This window comes from Ursus americanus, chromosome 14 (assembly GCF_024610735.1).
Source record: "Ursus americanus isolate L20-20 chromosome 14, mUrsAme1.1.p, whole genome shotgun sequence".
Taxonomy (NCBI): Eukaryota; Metazoa; Chordata; class Mammalia; order Carnivora; family Ursidae; genus Ursus; species Ursus americanus.
The window spans coordinates 57,234,195-57,255,172 of NC_142140.1; the positions used below are offsets into that span (position 1 = coordinate 57,234,195).

General features: G+C 52.5%; 1 protein-coding gene across 1 annotated transcript; it reads right to left on the minus strand.

Annotated features, from left to right (window-relative positions):
• Positions 1 to 41: 41 nt before the first annotated feature.
• CREB3L3 (cAMP responsive element binding protein 3 like 3) lies at positions 42 to 9,035 on the minus strand. Its single transcript, XM_045804301.2, has 10 exons — positions 8,916 to 9,035; positions 8,292 to 8,420; positions 7,582 to 7,879; positions 6,573 to 6,688; positions 4,889 to 5,026; positions 4,002 to 4,108; positions 2,541 to 2,609; positions 1,312 to 1,396; positions 1,052 to 1,148; positions 42 to 850 (listed from the first exon to the last, which is right to left on the minus strand). Exons 1-10 carry the CDS (start codon positions 8,940 to 8,942, stop codon positions 453 to 455), a joined length of 1,464 nt encoding a protein of 487 aa, XP_045660257.2. The 5' UTR covers positions 8,943 to 9,035; the 3' UTR covers positions 42 to 452.
• Positions 9,036 to 20,978: the final 11,943 nt, after the last annotated feature.

Below are 20,978 nucleotides of genomic sequence, written 5' to 3' on the forward strand. Positions count from 1 at the left end.
CTGCTTCAGCCCCCACCCTACGCTGCTCTGTGTCAGCCGTGTTCTGTCAAAATACTTTATTAAGGATCTCTGCAATCTTAGAAAAGAGGGGTGGCTGTGGGCCAGCGTCCTCACAGCCTCAGCCAGTTTCTCTTCCCTGTGTGCAAGGGTCAGGGAGGAGTCCCAGGGCAGGGGAGCTGTTGAGGCATGGTGTGTGTGTGTGTGTGTGTGTCTGTCTGTCTGTCTGGGTCTGTGGATCATTCTGTATGTGCCTGTTCCTTTGCCTGAGTCTGTGTATTTCTTGGGTTTCGTGGCCCTGTGGTTGCCCTGTGTGTTCTGTGTGTATCTGGGTCCGTGAGTTTGTGTGTCTCCATCCTGACTCTTCCGCCAGGTCTCACTTCTCACCCTATGCCCATCGCTGTCCACAGAAGGGCCCCTAAGCACAGGGGTCTGCAGGCATATGAGGGTAGCGCTCACAGCTCCTCCCCTGCTGCCTCCAAGCCCACCCGCCCAGAGCTGAGCGCTGGCTCAGGTGCAGTCCAGCCCAGCAGGGTGGCCCCGTTCTGCTTCTCCATCGAGTTGTCCGAGACGAGCGTCGAGTTGTCCTGGATGAGTGTCGAATTGTTCTGGGAGAGTGTCGAGTTGTCCGGGACCAGAGTGGAGTTGTCTGGGGTCAGGGTCGAGTTGTCCAGCCCCTTCGTCAAGTTGTCCAGAGCCGACATGCCCTGAGATTCCCAGTCCGCTGTGGGGCTGCCTGGAGACCTTTCCTGGGATATGCCATCCTTGGACCGTGGTCCTGGGGCTTCGGAGCCTGGTGTGGCGTCGGGGGCCACGCGGGAGGCAGCGTCGTTGTGCAAAGTTCTGGAGAAAACTGAGCAAGGGTTGGAGGATCATGAGGGATGGGGTGGGGGACTGGTGTCCCTCTGTTCCCTAGCCCCAGCCTCAGGAAGAAGCGGCAAGGGGTCCCCCCATCCCCCAGAGGCCCAGTATAAGGCCTTGGGGAAACAAGGGGATTGTGCCCATGGTGCAGCCCAGAGGACTTTTGAGGACAGAGAGTCCCTAGCCCACTTACCTCGAACAGGTGCGTAGTCTCCGGTGTTCTCGGCTTTTTTGGCGACGAAAGGGCTAATGGAGGGCAGGACGATGAGGGCAAAGGAGAGCAGCAGGACCTGGCAGAGATGGGGGAGGTCACCCCATCCCTCCCCCCCACCCCGTGAGCAAAGAAACCGAGGCCCAGAAGATGGGATCGTGCTTTAATTGGGGCTCAGCTCCCCGCACAGACCGCCTTTGCCAAGGCCAAGGACCCCCTTTATCCTGGGGACTAGGACTTACCGCTACGCAGGTGCCCGTCTGGGCCGACTTGCTGGTGGACTGGACCACAATGGCCTGGAGTTTCTTCAGCTGCTCCAAGAGGGACCTTAGTGGGAATGGAAGGATCTTGGCTCAGCCCCATGGGGCTGTGATGTGATTCCCATCCATTTCTGGGGTCTCCCAGCCTGGCTGATGTCCGATCCCTCACAGCCCCATTGGTCTTTAGAGTCTCAAACTCTCCCTCTTTACTCAGTAAATCTCCCTGAACACCCCACCCCCTTGCACCGACTCACTTCTCTGCCACCCCACCTCCCTGATCCAGGCTGCCATCATCTCTCACTAAAATGCCAGCCCCAGCCTCTACTCTGGCCCCCCCAAGGTCCCTCCTGCCCCCCTAGGGTTCATGCTCCAAGCACTAACCAGATAGCACTTTTCAAATGTAAGATGGCACTTTTCTCTCCACCCTCCCCAGGCTCCCACCCCCCTCGGGTAAAAGCCCAAGTCCACCTCGTAGCCCCCAAGGCTCTGCCTGACCTGCCCCGTCACCCCCTGCCCTCCCCTCCTCCCTCTCCCCCCCTCGCCCACTCTGCTCCAGCCACACGTGCCCATGTGCTTTTTCTCCAACACACCAGACCTGGTCCCATCCCAGGATCTTTGCACATGCTGGTTTCCTCTGTACCAAGGACACTATTCCCCCAGGTCTTCTTGTAGCTGGTTCTTTCTCATCCATCAGGTCTCATCTCAAAAGTCACCTTATGTGACCTCCCTGCCCAGAACAGCCCCCACTCGCTCTCCAATGCCTTCACTCGGCTTCACTCTTCCCCTCAGTGACAGTCACTATGTGAAAATAATCTTGCATGTATTTTCATTTGGCTTGAGTATGTCTCCTATTAGACCACGAGTTCTCTAAGTCAGGAGACTGTTTACTGTTTTGGTTCCAGTGCCCAGAACAATGCCTGGCACAGACAAGGGGCTAAAGAAATGCTGAGTAGATGACTGCACCTGTTAGCCAGACACACACAGTTCCAGTGTGGCATGCCGTGTTTCTAGCCACTTCCTCCACCGGAAACCCCTCTCCCCAAGTCCAAGTGCCCTCCTCTATGCAGCCTGCCCCCTTTCTAGGTGGAGCCCTTACCCCCTGCTCTGCTTTGCCATCACAGAGGCTGTCCCCCACATTGTCCACCTCTCCTGCAAGGGACTCTGGGGACCAGCTCTCCCCTGTCCTTTGCCACAGCTGGACCAAGACTCACAGGTTCTGCTTCTCGAGATGCAACACCTTCCTCTGAAGCTCCTGGTTCTGGGCAGTGCAGGCTGACATCCTGCAGGGACAATGTCACAGTGACCTTCAGAATATGCCTGTCACCAACCGGCCCAGCTGACCCTCCCCTGTGAGGCCTCACTTTACAGGCGGGGAACCCAAGGCCAGATACGGGATGTCACTCATCCAAAGTCACCTGGCCGGTCTGTGGACAGGGCCAGAATTTGAACCATCTGCCTGGCTCCTAGATCCCATGTCTGAATTGGTGTGGGGGCTTCATTCTGGTCTGTGCCCCCAGGACTGGGAATGGAATGCCAAACTTGGGCAGGGATGCTTCCAGAAGACCAAGGAGTAGGATGACCGGGAGTCCAAGGAGAACCAAGCCACAATCCTCACCCTCCGCTTGAGCTCGAGCCACTCTACTCTTTGCAGTAATGCCTATTCGAGGGGCGCCTGGGTGGCTCAGTCGGTTAAGCGTCTGCCTTCAGCTCAGGTCATGATCCCAGGGTCCTGCTTCTCCCTCTCCCTCTGCCCCACCCTCCCTGCTTGTGCTTACATGCACTCTCTCTGTGTGATAAATAAATAAAATAAAATAAAAAAAAAAAGAAATGCAAGAACTAGAATACAAAAATATAGGCGGGTGAGCAGAAAAGCCAGAAAGCCATTCTCTGGCAAGAATAAGTAAATAAATAATTTTCTGGCAAGATGAATCAAGAAGATGAAGGAGAAAGAAAAGGCTCAAATGAACAGCATAAGTTTCTTAAAATGGGTATGACCGCCGATAATGCAGAGCTTAGCAAAATAATAAGAGACAACTGCGAACCATTTTATGGCGAGACATTTGTAATGGACAACTTCCCAGAAATGTAGCCCATCCCAAAACTGACTTGGGAAGACACAGAATATCCAGACAGACCTGTAACACTCCGTCAAGTCAGTCCCGGGTGAGGAAGTGAGCGTGCCCACCTGTTACATTTCTGTTAAAGAAGAAAGAGGAGCCTGTCCCCTGATGCGAGTTAAGAGAGAGGTGATTGGATGAAACTGGGGTCACAGTTTTTCAGCTGAGGAAGTTCCGAGGGGAATGATGTTCCCTCTGTCCTTCCCAACACACACATTTAAGGAAGCCGTGATGTCTGAGCACCAGGGACACTCGGACCAGGGGAGGAAGCACCCCATCTTCAGGCAGAGAGCCAGAACAAGATGGGTCATACATTCTCCTCTCTCCTTCATATTCTAGGGGCTAAAGGGACCCCGAGACCGAGCCCTCTGCCATCTCTAGGCATCTTTCCGTCCTTGCAAGTCACGTGAAAAATGACCTCACCCCAAGAGCGAAAAAAAACCTCTCATTTTGTCAGGCCCCCCAAACTGGGACCTTCATCACTTTGCACCCCTCTCCCTGGCCTCTGTCCCCCTCCCCCACCCCAAGTGTGGCATCCCAGGCCCCCAGGCTTACCGAGTTTCCAGGCCATCAATATATTCCTTCTTCTTTTTCCGGCTTTCTTGGGCAGACTGTTTGTTCCGGATTTTCCGGCGGATTTTTTTCAGGACTCGCTCCTCATACTGCACAGTGACATGGGGAGAAGGGTCCACTCGGTTGTCTGACCCCTGCTCTCTTCCCGTGGTAGCCCTCCCAGACCCAGGGACCTGGGGAAAGACTCCAGGTGACTCCCTCTAAATTCTTGCAGAGTCTGCAGGGAGGGTCCTGGGTCCTGAAGTTTTCCCCGGACCCCAATCCCAGTGAGGAACTGGCTACCAGACTTTGCACACTAGTGCGATGGCGCCACCTTCCGGCAACGCCTGGGAACAGCGCCTTTCCCGGGCTGGTACTGAGACTAAGGAGTCTTTCCAGTGGGAATGGCAAACCCAGTTTGAGTTGAGTGAAATAGGGTTTTTTTTTTTTAGGGGAGGGGCTGCGGCGAGCTAGTTGCATGTGGAGATGTGGGAGTATGGTGGCCATAGTCACGGGATTCTTGAAAACTCCCGGCCAGAGAAACGTTAGCAATCGATTTGAACATTCATCAACTGCAGCCCAGCCCAGTCGAAGCCTGTCTGCAGGAGTACCCGGCCGGCAGGACACCCCTGCTGTGAGCTCTGGCCTGCAAGCAGCTATGATGGAGCGTGAAAGGCACAAGGAAGGCTCCCCGCGCCCGAGCCTCCGCTGCCTTGAAGCCCACCCTTGGCTCCCGGATGTCAAGCCCTGCCTACCGAGTTGGCCTTTAGCATGAATTTCCCGGCTTCAGCGACAGACACGGCCTGACATTCTAGCGCTGGAGGCCCACAGGTGAGACTCCTGGACAGGTAGCTGCAGGAAAGAGGGCGGGGCCCGGAGCCCCGGCTCACCTTGGTGAGGGGCAGCTGGGTGGGCAGGGTGAGGCCTTCTTTGGCCAGAAGCTTCTTCTCGTCCTCTGTCAGCACCAGCTCCTGGCCGAGCTCAGCCCCGGGGCACAGCAGGTGGGGGGCCGCCAGGTGATGCTGCTGCTGTGGGAAACATAGGGACATGGCGCTGGGGGCAGGGAAACCCACAGCCTCTAGGAAATGAAGCTAGCACCAGATTTGAGAAAATATTGATTCGTCTGCTGTAGGGTCCGCATGGGCACTGGGGCTCATGAGAGCCAGCACCAGCCCTCTGAGCCGGGAACTGATCCTACAGATACTCGCACGCGTGGACAAAAGATCAGAGGCACAGGCTTTTCATCTGTTTAACGAATAGTCACTTGATAGCCGTGTATTGAGCACCTACTAGGTGCCCGGCCCTGTTCTGGGCTCTGAAAATGCACTGCGGTGCTGGCCGTAAGAGCAAAGGGCTGGACATAGTGGGGATACCCAACAAATAGGGGACAGATCAAATAAGGCATGAGCGGGGTGTGCCCAACGGGGAGTACTACACAGCTGTGAAAAAGACGGGGCTCCCCCCCGTATCATCATATAAAGCAGTCACCACGATAAACTCTCGTTAAAAAATAAAGGGACGGGGCGCCTGGGTGGCGCAGGCGTTAAGCGTCTGCCTTCGGCTCAGGGCGTGATCCCGGAGTTCCGGGATCGAGCCCCACATCAGGCTCCTCCGCTGGGAGCCTGCTTCTTCCTCTCCCACTCCCCCTGCTTGTGTTCCCTCTCTCACTGGCTGTCTGTCTCTGTCAAATAAATAAATAAAATCTTAAAAAAAAAATAAAGGGACAAAAACAGTGTTAAGGGTGGGATGCTACTTATTATATTAAACTTAAAAAAAAAAAAAGAAGGAATCCCTTTGGCAGGAGTCCTTGGAACCTGTGTGGGAAGGGAGGTGTCTGGCATCGGCAATGAGGGAGAAGACCCCCCCCCCCCCGCCTGTTTGTGCCTTTGGAACTCGGGCTGTGTGCATGCATTCGCCTATTTTAAAAAAGTGTTTAATTAAATTTAAATTCTGAAAGATAAACATTAGAAATGTCATCCGAGTGCCGAAGTCTTAGAAATGTCACTGTGTGGAACGGTGGACCCCGGAATAAATGTGCAGATTGGGGCAGCCTGTCAGTCCTGTGAATCAGTCCCCACTACCCAGAATTCCAGGCCACTGATCAGCCCAACTGCTTCCTCATCTGTGAAATGGGGGCACTAATTGCGTCATCAGCTCTGGTTTATGGGTACTCAAATCCCTTGGAAAGACAGATGGCCCTGGGTTGGTGTGCAATGCACCTATAGACCAGCCCAGGGATCGAGCCAGCGGCCGTTGTGGGACTTAAGGCAAATTGCTGACCCTCTCTGTGCCCATTTCCTCAAGGGTAAAATTAATGTAACAAGAGCCCCAATCTTTAGCATTACCGTGAATTAAAAGATGATACATCGAAAGCATTTAGAAGAATGTCTGGCCTGTAGTGGATGCTTGGTTTTAGCTTTTTTTTTTTTTTTTAATTATTATTACTACTGGAAAGTGCCCTCCCCTGTGTGTGACTCAGTCTCCCGATCTCTGAAATGGAGGCACTGGGGCCCCATGAAGCCCTCTGAGCCCCGATGTTCGGTCGGTGGGGGGGGGGGGGGTCGGGCGGCTCACCAGGTCCGCGGCGCCGCTGCCGGAGAGGAGGAGATCTTTCACAGTGAGGTTGCAGGATGGGGGTGGGTCCGCCATCTCAACCTGCTCCTCAGAACAGAGGCTCGGGCTCCACATTTCTGACCAGGGCAGACGGGGACAAACACAGAGAAACGTCAGGTGGGGGCCCCTGAGCTCCCAGCTTTTACCTGCCGCCTACAGAAAGACTCCCAGGATTGACCACAATGTGCTAGGGATTTGGGGCACAGCTTGGGGCCCCCAGGCCTGGGTTGAAGGCGATGGCCCCAGCTGCTGCCTCAGGCTTCTCGCTGAGGGAAATTGGGAACCAGAATCCTCAGGACACTGCTGAGGGACCCACTGCCAACCGAGGAGGGAGCAGCACTTATTGCCTAGGAGACTAGGTCTGCTGCCGGATCGGCCTTATCTCCCCCTGGGGGCAGGGAGCAGGTCTAACGCACCCCAGGTTCCCTCCCACCTGGCACGTACAGGCAGGCTGCTCTCCAGAACAGACTTCGGGGTGACAGCTCTCGGTTTCTATCCTGACGGGGCAGAGCTGTGTGACCTTGGTTCAGTGACTAAACCTCTCTGAGTCTCAGTTTTGTCAATTCTCCAATGAATCTATTAAGAGCTACCACCTTGTTGCAAGGCTCAAGGGGACAAAGGATGCCCTGCTGGGGGGGGGGTGTCTTCTGCATAAGGCTAGTTTCCCCCAGATCCAGGAAGAGCGTCCCGAGGCCCAGGGTCCCATGACCTCACACACTTTCATCGAGCATCTCTATGATCCAGGCACGGGAAGTTCAAAGATGAGGTTGACAGCGTGGCATCTGGGGCGGGAGCCAGCCTGCCAGGGTTACAGCCCAGCTCAGTGGCTCTGACTCATTCCTAAACCTCACGGGGACTCCATTTCACCATCCAGGGAATGGGCCCATGACAGCATCTATTTCAAAGGGTGGGTATGTGCGCACGGCGCCTGGAACGAGGTGAGGGCAATGAGCGAAGATTCAGGGCCTACCCAGGTCTATGGCCACAGAGGCCTCCAGCACTTGGGCCACCGGTCCAGGGGGACTGGCGAGGCAGGCGGGTCCAGGATGATAGGGGGGGCAGAGCCCTTTGCCTGTCTCCATGGTCTGGCAGCCGGTGGGGGTGGCGGATGTCCCGCTGCGTGGAGGGGTGTCCTGGGTATCGGAGGGCAGGTCTTCAGAGATGCCACTGTCACTGGCTGCAGGGGACCAGATCGGGGAGCTGGGCACCGAGTCTCCAGAAGCCAGGATGGAGTTCAGGAAATCGTCAGAGTCTGGGCCTGGCAGGACCTGCTAGGACAGAGAGGAATGGGAGGGAATTAGAAGCACTACGCTTTATTCTGGATTGCTGAGTGACTCCGAGCAAGCCATGGATCCTCTCTGGGCCTCGCTTGTCCTTTCTGCAAGACGGAAGGGCTCATGCTCCTTCCTCCCGGGTCGTCGGAGCCTGAACACTATCATACGACATGGGGTACACCCCACGAGGCTTGAACCCAACCCCAAACTGCTGTGTGACCCTGGGCAAGTTACTGCCCCTCTCTGGGCCTCAGTTTCCTCACCTCTAAGAAGAAGCTAATGTCACCTACCCCTTAGGGTAGCTGAGACATGCGACACAATGATGTGCTTTGCTGAAATTGAGCTCTGTGAGCCCCACACGCTGCACCGAGTGGAGCTCTGGCTCTGTGGCCCAGCGCGTCCTCACCTGGTCCTCGACGTGGTCCCAGGCCTCACCCAGCTCCACATGTCTCAGGATGCCGTCCTGCTGATCAAACAGGAGATCCAGGAGCTCCAGGCTGCCAATGGGGTCCATGGGACCAGTGGAGGAAGCCATCTGGGGCAAGGAGGGGACAGGCATGAGGATCACACTGCCCCCTCTCCTCCCACCTCCCATCTGCACGCCACCCCGAGGTCCATGTGGCTCACACTCACCCCCCCCAGCCCCCCGGCCAGCCCACCCTGCCCCTGGGGTTTCCGTCTCCAGATGGGCTGTGGAGCTGACACAGGCCCTCCCAGGGCCTGCGAGCTAATTTCTTTAAAAGTGCCAGACGGGCGCATGCGTGGGGGTGAGCAGCCTGGTCAACCGCTATGTGGCTGATGAAACCAGCCCCCTCTTACCCTCCCATCCTGCCCAAGTGCCCCCTCCTGGAGCAAAGACAAGAGCAGCCCCAGGATGGAGGCACGAGTTTGGCCATTCTGTGCTCTCTCTGGGCCTCAGTCTTCCCATCTGTACAACAGGGGGGCTGTGAGACTCCTTCCAACGCTGGGAGCCTGGGGAGGGTTTCCTGGGCCTTGACCTCCTTCCCCCACGGACCTGGGCAGGGCTCACCTTTCCAGCTGCCAAATCCCCATTCATGAGGCCAGCCAGCTCTGCCTCCAGACGCCTTCCGAACCTGCCCCGGGCTGGAGCCTCACCCCACCACTAGGACGCCCCGGCTCCGCTCTGCTCCTCTCTGAGGCTCTGTAACCACCCCCAAAAGATGCTGAAATAGTATCAGGAGCTCACAGCCCGTCTCTGGGTGCTGATTGGGGGACAGGCAAGATGGACAGGGTTAAGGGCCAGTGACACCAGGGCAGGCTGGGGGAAGGGAGGGAAGACCGTTATCTTGATGTTTTGTGCTTTTCTAGCCGGCAATGGGCAAAGGCCAAAGTCTGGGGTGCCTCAGCTCTGCCATGACCTCTCCCCTACTTTCAGGGACTGTTTCTCCTCTGAGTCCCAGGATGTGGGTCTCCAGGAGAGCCCAGGGCCCCTGGCTGGGTCCCGTCCATTCTCAGGATGAAACAAACCCTTGATGAACAGCCCAGGCCTTTGCTGAAGCCACCCCCTCTGCCAGAAACTCCCTTCCCTCAGGAGCCGGCAACCCCCTACCTACCCTCCAAGCCCTCCACAAGCAAACCTAAGCAGCAATCAGTTCCTTCTAGAATCTTCTATTGTTCGTTTATTCACCGAATACTGATTGAGCCAAACTTGGTCTCACCCCAGGGCCTTTGCACTTGCTGTTCTGCCTGCCAGGAGCTGCCCTCCCTCCCACCTCTGATTCTGTCATTCTTTGTATATTCAGCCCAGATGGCTGAGAGGCTATGTGTGACCGCCCCCTCCTGGGGGGGGGCAGCCCCACAGCTTTTTGTGACATCACTGTTTACGGGAACCCCTCACTGTTTGACATTGTCTTGTTCCTTTACCTGTTTTCCTCTTCCCTCATTTCTCTCCTCCCTACCTCCAGGGCCTAATGGGCTAGAATGGAGTTTCCTTTGTTTTCTGCGGGGGGTCCCCTGTCTCTAGGCAGTGGCTGGACACAGCAGCGGTGCTCAACCAACCCTTGCTCATCGAGCCCACCACCGTTTTAGGGGCTAGGGATAAAGCGCAGAGCAAGCTAGACCATAATCACATAAATAAATCAAGACACTGATAAATGAGTAAATGCTACCAAGAAACTGCGTGTGATCACAGTGAAAGGCAACCAAAGGCTGGAAAAGCCTCCTTGAAGAAGGTGAGCTTTTTTTTTTTTTTAAGTAAGCTCTACGCCTAATGTGGGGCTTGAACTCATAACCCCAAGATCAAGAGCCATATGCTCTACCCGCTGAGCCAGCCAGGTGCCCCTTACGATTGATGAAAAAGAGCCAGCCATGGGAAGATCTAGGGGAAGCGTGTTGCAGGCTGAAGAAACAGCACATGCAAAGGTCCTGGGATCAGGACCCAGTCTGGCATGTTGAAGGAACAGTGAGGAGGCCCCTGTGCCTGGAGCAGAGAGAGGGGGCTGGAGAGAGGGAGAAGGGCAGGCAGGGGAAGGGGCGTGGCCAAACTCGTTCAGGGTCTTGGGGGGGGGGCAGAGCAGGCAAGGAGTTTGGTTTGCACTAAATACAGCAGGAAGCGGTTGGGAGCGTACTGAGTGCAGGAGAGCTGAATCCAGCCTTCTGTGTGTGGGGCACGATGCTGGGTGCCAGCCTCACAGCCGTCAGGAGAACACCTCCTCACCCTCAAGAAGTTCCCATCCTGCTGTGTTTTTCTCAGGGGACCCGTCACCACGCAGTCACGTAACAGACATTTAATGAGGGGCCACAGTGTGCCACGTCTGGTGCGGTACTTGTCTCTGACGGGGACACACATGACAGCAGCTGCGCCCCGGGGCACCCTGGACCAAGTCTGGGAGATGTCTGTGGCTGTTGGACTGGGAGAGCTCCCGGCATGGAGGGGGTGGGGCCGGGGGCGCCCCCGCCCCAGAGAGCGATCCAGCCGAGGCAGGGGTCACTGTCCCCTCTCACGCTCAGCCTCCCCATCCTCCTTGCTTCCTCTGTAACCACCCTGTGCTGGATTTTTAAGGGCTTTGTTTGGCTTGGCTTGCCTTTCGTGATCCCAGCCATAATATTTATTCAGCCTTTGCCGTGGAGGCTCTTTCCCAGGCAGGCACAGCAGGTGTCGGCAGTAGGTGAGCTTTGACTTCTGCTTCTCCCTGCCTCCGCTGCCCCCTCCTTGCTGACCCCCAGGAGGCCTGGCGTCCTTCAGATACAGCTCTTCCTCCTCCTCGTACCCAAACCTGCCAGAGGAAAGGGTCTGGCATCGCTCACTCACCCCTTCCTGTACATTTAGACCCCCTAGTTCCCCTCCCCAAGATATTTGTACTTAAATGTTTTTATATATAATTATGGACTTTAGAAGGCATTTATATGCCCCAATGAAGAGATATCTGAACAAGTCCGATAAAGATAAGCAGTGAGGGACCGGAGGACTTTTTGATGCCCTTGGCATCGTATTATCTCATTTACGGGACAGGAACGCGTACTTCAAGGCAACATTAAGCTGGAATGCAAAGTAGCATTCCCACAGGGGCTTCCACGGACACGTGCAAGTGTGAAACACAGCACGAAAGGTGATCTAGCCGAACAAGACGAAGGAACCCCGCATTCAGACAGTAGCTCTGCGGGACTGACCAGAGGCTTCACGAGCTCTGCTGTGTTCTTAAAGCAGACGGAGTTTGTAGCATTTCCCAAGCACAATCGTGTCGGCGTGGACTTTGTTTTTAATTTTTACCTGGTTGGTTCTGAGCCGTTACCAACACGTGAAAATGTTAACGATACACCCAAGAACGACTAAAATAAAACAAATAAAACAAATGGACATCGGATACTGGTGGGAAATAAGGAGCCACCGGAACTCTTCCGTTGTTGGTGGGAATCAAAACGTTCTACCCCGTTTGGGAAACTGGGTAGTTTTCTTATAAAGTTGGACATGCATTTACCATATGATGGTACCACACTGTATAATTCCATTTATATGAAATCCAGAGACTAGGCAAAGAAATCCTTGGAGATAGAGAGTGGCTGCCTCAGGTATAGTGGGGAGCTGAGTGGACAGGGCATGAGGGGACATTTTAGGGTGGGGAAAATATTTTAGATCTTGTTTTTATTTTTACTTATTTTTTATTTTTTAAAGATGCTTTATTTGCTTATTTGAGAGAGAGAGTGAGCGAACGAGAGAGAGAGCACAGGAGCAGGGGCAGAGGGAGAAGCAGACTCTCCCGCTGAGCAGGGAGCCCGATGCGGGGCCCGATCCTGGGCCCTCAGGATCATGACCTGAGCTGAAGGCAGATGTTTAACTGACTGAGATGCCCAGGTGCCCCTAGATCTTATCTTTAGCAGTGGTTACATGAGTGTGTAGGATTGTCAAAACTCGTCAAATTGAACAGAACTAAGACCTGTGCATTATTACTGTAAACGAATTCTACCTCAATAAAAAGTGTACGGAATATAAAATGAATAATTACATACAGAAAACACTTAGTAAAACATTAGAAACAACAAAATAGCCATCCACCGGGGATTGGTTAATAGAGTCTGGTGTATTCCCATAATGGAATGTTACGTGGCTTTGAAAAGGAATGAAGATTATTTGTATGTACTGATACGGGGCAATGTTCATTTTTTATTTTTATTTTTTTATTTTTATTTTTTTTAAAGATTTTATTTATTTATTCGACAGAGATAGAGATAGCCAGCGAGAGAGGGAACACAAGCAGGGGGAATGGGAGAGGAAGAAGCAGGCTCATAGCGGAGGAGCCTGATGTGGGGCTCGATCCCATAACGCCGGGATCACGCCCTGAGCCAAAGGCAGACGCTTAACCGCTGTGCCACCCAGGCGCCCCAATGTTCATTTTTTAAAAAGTAGGCTCCACACCAGCATGGAGTTCCACAGGGGGCTCAAACTCATTACCCTGAGATCGAGACCTGAGCTGAAATTAAGAGTCAGACTCTTAACCACCTGAGCCACCCAGGCACCCCTGACATGGGGCAATACTGAGTGTATGTTGTTCCATCAGGTTTTCTCACTGTTCTGTTTTTTGTGTTCTTCCCCCCACTGAAATTTTAATACCGTACTTAGGTTATATATCTGCTCATGTGCTCTACGTGTATCTGTGCTTTCTGCATAAAAAGAAGACCTTTTTCACCCTGTTAGAACTAGTTTTCACCCCCTTGAAGACAATATCTTCCTCAGTGCACCAGGGAAGTGAAAAAGGACAGTGCAGCACACAGGATACCACGTGTGAGTGAGAAAAGGGAAAATGAATGTACGTTTATAGATTACCTCTGAAGTGAGACACATTGGGGATGGCGGTAGCTTTCAGGGCTGGGGGCTCTAGGAGGAGGACGCTTTTTTTTTTTTTTTAGGTTTTATTTATTTATTTGACAGAGAGAGAGAGAAACACAAGCAGGGGGAGAGGGAGAAGCAGGTTTCCTGCTGAGCAGGGAGCCCGATGCGGGGCTTGATCCCAGGACCCTGGGTTCATGACATGAGCCAAAGCCAGACGCTTAACACACGGAGCCACCCAGACGCCCTGAGGAAGACGCTTTCTACTGCATCGTCATCTACTCTCCTGGAATTTGAAGCCATGTGTCTGTTGCACTTCTTCCAAAGAAGTACAATTTCATTGAAACAAAAAAGAAAAAAACTTTACAAATGAAGCAAGGATCGTGTGTTTTTCACAGTTTTTCAAGTTTCCTAATGTAAGCTCATCTTGTATTCGATTAGCATTTAAGAGCTGCCTTTCCTGCAACAGTAAATTGCTTCACCTGTGTCCCCAAATTCGGCATTCCCACCAGGACTAGATGCCTCCCTTGTAACATTCCTTAAATAAGAAGATGCCTCTCTTTCACCATTATTGCTTTATTCTGGTGTGAACACTAAAGCATCAATGATTACCAGCTGAGCCCTGCCAGGAGGTAGTTCCCCTGGAACCATGTCTTGCTCACTGATCCCTTTTCCTGTCCATCCCTAAAGTTACCTCAGGTGGTTTCTAACAGTACAGAGGGAAAATGCACTCAAAGCTCTTTGAGCTAATTCTAACTAAAGTGTGAATGACTGATATCAGGCTCATGTATTTTTTTTTCTTTTTCTTTCCTTTTTTTAAAAGATTTTATTTATTCATTTCACAGAGAAAGAGAGTGTGCATGAGAGAGCACAAGCAGGGAGAGCAACAAGCAGAGGGAGAGGGAGAAGCAGGCTTCCCATCAAGCAAGGAGCCGGATATTGGCTCAATCCCAGGACCCCAGGATCATGACCCAAGCTGAAGGCAGCTGCTCAACTGACTGAGCCACCCAGGCGCCCCTCATTTATTCCTTTCCTTGGGAACAACTACATTTTGTAATGGGGTTTGGAGGAGCCCCTTTAGCTCAAGTCCAGCTTTACTCTTAGGTTTTTGCCCGGGGTAAAATTCACCCCCGCTGAAGATATTAGTTAGGTATGACTAGTTCTGGTTGAAGGTGAATAACTGATATCAAGCATATGTATTCCTTTTCACTGGAGCATTTACATTTTCTTGTGGAACTTGAAGCCATTGTAACTCAAAGATTAGTTCTTAGCTTTTCTCCCAGGGCAAAAACCACTCCTCTCAGATGTTACTTAGATATAACTAGATCTAGTTAAAATGTGATGACAGATGTTAGGTGAATATATTATTTTTCTTGGGAACATTTACATTCTCAAGGAGCCCGAAGGAATTGCACCTCAGATCTGTTTTAGCTCTCAACTTTTTGCTTGGGTCAAATCCTTCTCTGTGTGTGTTTCAGATGTGTTCAAGTGGTCAGACGTCCAAAAGCCACTGGCTGCTTTGTGAAACACCATGAAATTATGATATTCAATCTCACATACAAATTTTGTGTCTGGAAAACCCCGGCATCTAATTTAGGGCACGGAGGAACTGCTTTCTGAATCTTTACTGACCGGCGATTACATACTGTACCACATTCTAGCTCACACACGTGGCAGTTAGAAGTCAGAAAAGACTGGGAAAAACTCAGATGAGAGAACTCTTGAAATTGAGAAAATGCTACCCACGTCCTCTACAGCCTGAGGACAGGTCCACAGGAGGCAGTATAATTCAGTGGTGGAGAGCTCAGGGTTCAGAGCCAGATGGACCAGTGTGTAAACTCTTCCTTCACTCCTCACAAGTGTTGTATGAGATGCTGGGGAAGTCACTTCACTGTGCACCTCCTCTTTCTGCATCTGTAGAAAGGGTATGCTGGGCATGCTGGGGATGCCAGGCTACAAGGAACGTAGGTTTGGGAGTGCTGGCCATCATTACCCCACGACAGGAGAATGAAGCCCGCCCAGAACACAGCAGAGCAGACAGAGTGCAATCATTCCCTGACAACATGGTCTGATGTCCTGGATCCAGCCATACCTGAAATCCAATCCTCAGCTTCAGATGCGTGGCAGCAATATGAGTCACTGGATTCCCTTTCCGGCATAAAAATTTCAGTTGATTTTCTGATTTTTCCATGGCAGGGGGCAGGGGCGGGAAGCTAACTATTCACTTACCCTAATTAATTCTGTCCACAGAGTTCTCTCCCGCTCATACTGCACACTTGAACATGGATTATGGCGATCAGCGTGAACAGACTCTCCTTGGGTCTCTGCTGGTGGGTCTCATCTGTCTGCCTTGCCTTTTCACAACGAAGGAGCCCCTTGAAGGCAGGTCTTCATCTTCCCTGACACTACTCAGGCCATGAAGGGTACTCAAGAATGGCCAGTTCTGAACCTGCCAAAAAGGTTCTTGCCTACCCACACATCTTTGGCTTCTTTCTCCCTATTTTTTTTGACTGTCAAGTTCTTTTATTGAATCAGTGAAATTACTGAAATTATTTGATCTCGTGGCACACTATTAGCCTTAGTTTGCAGCCAGAGACTAATTGTTTAAAATATAATATCATTGTTTAAAATATCATATAGGGACACCTGGGTGGCTCAGTCAGTTAAGCGTTTGCCTTTAGCTCAGGTCATGATCCCAGGATCCTGGGATCAAGTCCCGCATCGGGCTCCCTGCTCTGCGGGAAACCTGCTTCTCCCTCGGCCTCCTGTAAAATAAATAAATAAAATCTAAATAATAATTATAATATAATATAAACATAATATTAAATATATGTTACATATTATATGTGTATATGTATATAATGTGTGTGTATATGTGTGTGTGTGTGTGTGTGTATATATATATATATATAAGCTTATATATAATACAAGACCTCTCAGATAGTAATTGTACGACTCGGTGAATTGTTACATGTGTATACCGATCTGCATAAGCACCTTCCAGAATAAGACACAGAACGTCCCCGAACTTCAGAAGCTCCTTCCTAGTCATTATCACTGTTCTGACTTCTGTGCCCTTTTGCTCTATTTCCTGAATATCTGCCACTTACCTCCTTTCATTACATTCCACTCTCTCGTACTTATTTTTATCTTTCAGTGGTATTTGCTCGTGTTTATTACAATCACCCTAGAGTCTTGAGAGCTCTGCCTTCAAACCACGTTCATTTCCTGCATCCTGGTCCAGCCCCCTCAGCACTCTCCTCTGACTCGCCCTCTTCCTGGCTTGGCTCCTACCCTCACTCGCCACCACCGTCTACTTTCCTTATTATGACACGAAAGTCCTTCCAGGAGCTGTGCCCTCCCCCTCACCACCCTAGCATTGTCTTCCACAGCTCTCCCTCTCCCTCACTCCACGCTGGCCTCACCTACACCAGGGACAGTCCTGCCTCAAGGCCTCTTGCTGTCTTCTCCTTCCGGAATTCCCTTTCCTAGATTTCCCTGTGGCTGGTTCTTTTCGCCTTCAGGTTTCTGTTCATATCTGCTTCCTCCATGAAGCCCTCCCTGACCACCTCCTTGAAAATTGCAATTCCCCCCTTAGTCCCCATTCCCCCATCCTGCTTTACGTTTCTTCATAGAAACTTAGCATCACCTGACACACCATATATTTTATTTATTTATCAGGGCACGCATTCATTCAGCAGACATTTATTGAGTGTCTGCACCGGGCAGAGAATCCTAGGGGATACAAATCTTCGTTAATTGTTTCATTAGCAAAAAATGCCTTTGATCCTTCCCTGCATCAACATTGGTCCAGGTGCTTAACTAGTCAGAGAGAGGAAGGGGTGTGGGGTGGAGAGCTAGAAAGTCTCCAGCTAGGATTATCTGCGAAGTTATGACAGGACCTACGTAGTATCCCCGGTGCCTGGCACACAGGAGCTTCCCCACGAATGCTTGTGGAAGGGACAACCGAAGATGTCCGAAGAGAACCACAGAGTTTAGTGCACGGTTGACAAACTACAGTCTGTGGGACAATTCTGGCCCTCCACTTGTTTTGTAAATAAAGCTTTATTGGCACATAGCCACGCCCTTTGGTTTACTTGTTGCTTACCACAGCTTTCCCACGACATTGGCGGAGGTGAGTAGCTGCAGGAAATACCCCGTGGCCTGCAAAGCTGAAAGTATTTGCTCCCTGGCCCTTTACGGAAGAAGTGCTCCGTAATTCACGGCTTCGGTGAGTTAGACGTGCTCTGCCCGAGGCCGGGTCCACATCACAGGTTATCAAAGCACTTGAGGTCTATGGTGTGACTGGCCACCTGGATTTGAAATGTGACTTCGTTTTCATTAATTTGCACTTAAAGACCAATACTCAGTTCGGTTAATGGACGACCTTTGGTACATACGGAACAGCTTGGGTACCTGAATCTACCTTTGAAACTGTAAATTTATGAACTCTGTAAATACAGATCAAGGATTTCTGATGAGAATTTAGGGTCCATATTGAGATGTGTTTTGAGTGTGAAAGACACTAGGGATACGTGAGAGTTAGTATTTTGAAAAGTGAAATATTAATACCTTTTGGTATTGGGACGCCTGGGCGGCTCCGACGGTGAAGTGTGTGCCTTCGCTCAGGGCGTGATCCCAGGGTGCTGGGATCGAGTCCTGCGTCGGGCTCTCTCAGTGGGGAGCCTGCTTCTCCCTCAGCGGCTCCCCCTGCTGTGCTCTCACTCTCTCTCTCTGACAATTAAATAAATAAAATCTAAAAAAAAAAAAAAAGTCTTGGTATTGATGAGCGTTGAAGTGATCACTGTTCAGATTTATGAATCCAATTGTTTGGATTAACCCACTATATTATTAAGTTGAAACTTCACCGTACTGTGTGCTGTTTCGGTCAGACGGCGAAGGCTTAGAGCCGAGCTTGCGGGCGCGTCCTGCTCTGCCGTGTGCCGCCGTGTGACGACGGGCCCATGACCCTGCCTCTCCCTGCCTCAGTTTCCTTATCTGCAAAAGGGGGCAAAGGCCCTGCCTCACCAAATTGTTGGCAGGGGTTGATAAATTAAAGCACGCGAGGTGCTGAGAAGGAATCTCAGCAGACCCGGGTCCCCACATCTACGGCCTTCGCACTGGTTTCCATCATGACCAGTACGTCCACCTGCAAGAGATCCCTGGTGCTCCAAACCGGAGACCCTCGGCAGACGCCTGTCTGGCGCTTTCCGGCCGCCTTAGCCCTTTGGCCTCAGCACAGGTCTGGTCTTGACAGCAGTCCCTACTTTGCACACGAGGACGGAGAGGCTAATAAGGGGTTATGACTCACCGTGCCACTCCGTGAGTCAGCCACGGTTGAGACAACGCCCGGTTCCCCTGCTCCGGGTGGGGGCTTACCCCTGGCCACCCTGTCACCTCCCCATTACTTTGACTTCTTACTGGAGGGGTCTCTCTACACTTCCCTTTAAGGTCAGTTTTAGGAAGAAGAAGCAGAAGGTCTGGGAACAGCAGCTCCCAGCTGGCCAACTCCCCGCCTGCCTCCCCCCACCCCCGCTTCCTCCTCTACCTCCGGGACCCTCCCTTGGTGTACTGCCAGGCCGGGCAGTGAGTAAAACCCGCGTGATATGGGTGTGGCAGGGGCAGGCGTGGGGCTGGGGGGGCAGGGGAACTCTGATCCACCCCTTGGTCAATGCCCAGTGATTAGCACCTCACCCTTGGGGCTGCCCATCCTCCCTCCTCCTACACCATGTGCTTCGGTGTGTCCAGGAAGTTCCGGGCTCTGGCGGGGGTGAGGGGGGTGGGGGGGTGAAGACCGGTGATTTGAACCAGGGTCTCCAAGTACTCCAAGAGAGGAGCACTTGGCAGGGAAGGAGCTCCCTCCATCTTCCCTAAAGGATGAAGGATATTATCGCTGAGAATTCATCCATGTATTCATTTATCCCCGTGGTCACTGTTTACTGACACCTGCTCTGTGCCAGGTGTCGGGGACACGGCGGGGAGCATAGCAGACAAATCATCCCCCGCTCCGCACCCTGGTGGAGCTGATGTTCCAGTGGGGGGAGACAGTGGCTAAATAAAATCATTTGTACCTGAGCGCAAGAAAAAGTAAGATGAAGAGACCATGCAGAGAGAAACAGGGGGGACGGCAGGGAGGGCATGGGGCTGAAGTGCAGTGAGCAAGGGGCAGGTGAGAGCAGGGATGCTGAGGGTCTGTTCCAAGGTGAGAAGGCTGATGGTCAGGCCTGTGGCAGTCAGTCATTGATGGCTCTAGAAGTTTCTGTGGGGGTCTGGGTGGGGACATGTGTATGGATGGAACTGGGAGGCCTCGCGTGTCAGGGACACTGTTCTCCAAGCCTGGTGTCTGGGGCTCACTCTTAGCCGGCCACAGGAAGGTTGTCCTCCAGCTTAAGTTGGGTCCGCAGTCCCTGGGGCCATGCCCCATGACAGCCTTGAGCTCAGGGCGGCCAGTAGAGCCGGCCCCCCACTCCTCTCCCGCCCCACACCCCTCTGTCCCGTCCCCACCCCTCCCTCCACGTCTAGCCGCCATCAAATCTTGGTGATTGCTTTATGGCTGGCTGGTCCAAGGGTCACAGCGACGCAGGGAAGAGGTCCTCCATTGGCTGAGGATGTGGTCATCCCAGCTTCCTTCCCGTGGCCGCGGGGGCTGCGGGGGTGTGTCCTCCAGCTCCGCCCCAGAACATTCTGGAAAGGAGCCCACAATGTAGGGGTGCAGAGGCATTTCCACGTCTCCAGATCCTGAATTTGTCCTGACCCTTCATCCTTCACCTTCTGAATTGGTTAGTCAGGCTGCTGAAAAGGATCCCATAGGCAGGGTGACTTAAACAACAGAATTTATTGTCTCCCAGTTCTGGAGGCTGGAAGTCCAAGATCCAGGTGTCAGCAGGGCTGCTTCCTTCTGAGACCTCCCCTTGCTGTGTAGACCCCATCTTCTCCCTGTGTCCCTGTCCATATTTCCCCTTTTTATAAGGACACCTGTCATATGGATCAGGGCCCATTCCAATGACCTCATTTTAACTTGATCACTTCTGTAAAGACCCTATCTCCAAATACAGTGATGCTCTGAGGTCCTAGGGGCTTGGGTTCCAACTTACAAATGGCGGACTCATAATTCAACCCACCACACTTCTCAAGGCTGGTGGTCTCGGCCCAACGGTCCCCTCCCTAAGAAGCCATCCTGAGCACCTCAGCCAGAGGCAGCCCCCCTCGGTCACTCTAGCGGAGCACCTGGAGGTGGGGAGGGGCTCTGTCTATCTGTCTATGTTACCTGCTCACCCCAGGGAACAGGCTCTTGTCTGTTTTGGCCACTGATGGCCCCTGAGCACAAAAGTGCCTCCAAACACATTTGTGGAATGAACCCCACAATTCAGCACGCACCGTGGATCCCAAGAGAAATGTGCCTGCTCCTGGCCAACTTGGGATGTCTGCCTCATGGTCTCTCATCAGGTCATAACTTACTCTCCCATTTTGTGCACAGCAGCTTTCTGGACTGGGTGCTGAGTGACCTCAGTCCCACCCCCAGCTCAGCAATAAACCTGGCGGTGATTCCACATCGCTTCTCGCCTCTGAGACTCCGTAAAATGGGACGATTGACCGAAGGGTTGTATAAAGCCCCCGCAAGGCCAAACATGGGGGTTAATGTTTAATCCCAGGGAAAATCAGATCAGGAGTGGCAGTCGATTGGCGCTAAGGGCTCACTTCAGGCACACAGCGAAGCCCACCAGTTAGAGGCCAATCCCCTCCTACACAGGAGTGAGGTTGGCCGTGCTGAGAAGGGGGTCAGAAAATACCGCCCCTTGGCTCTTCTCA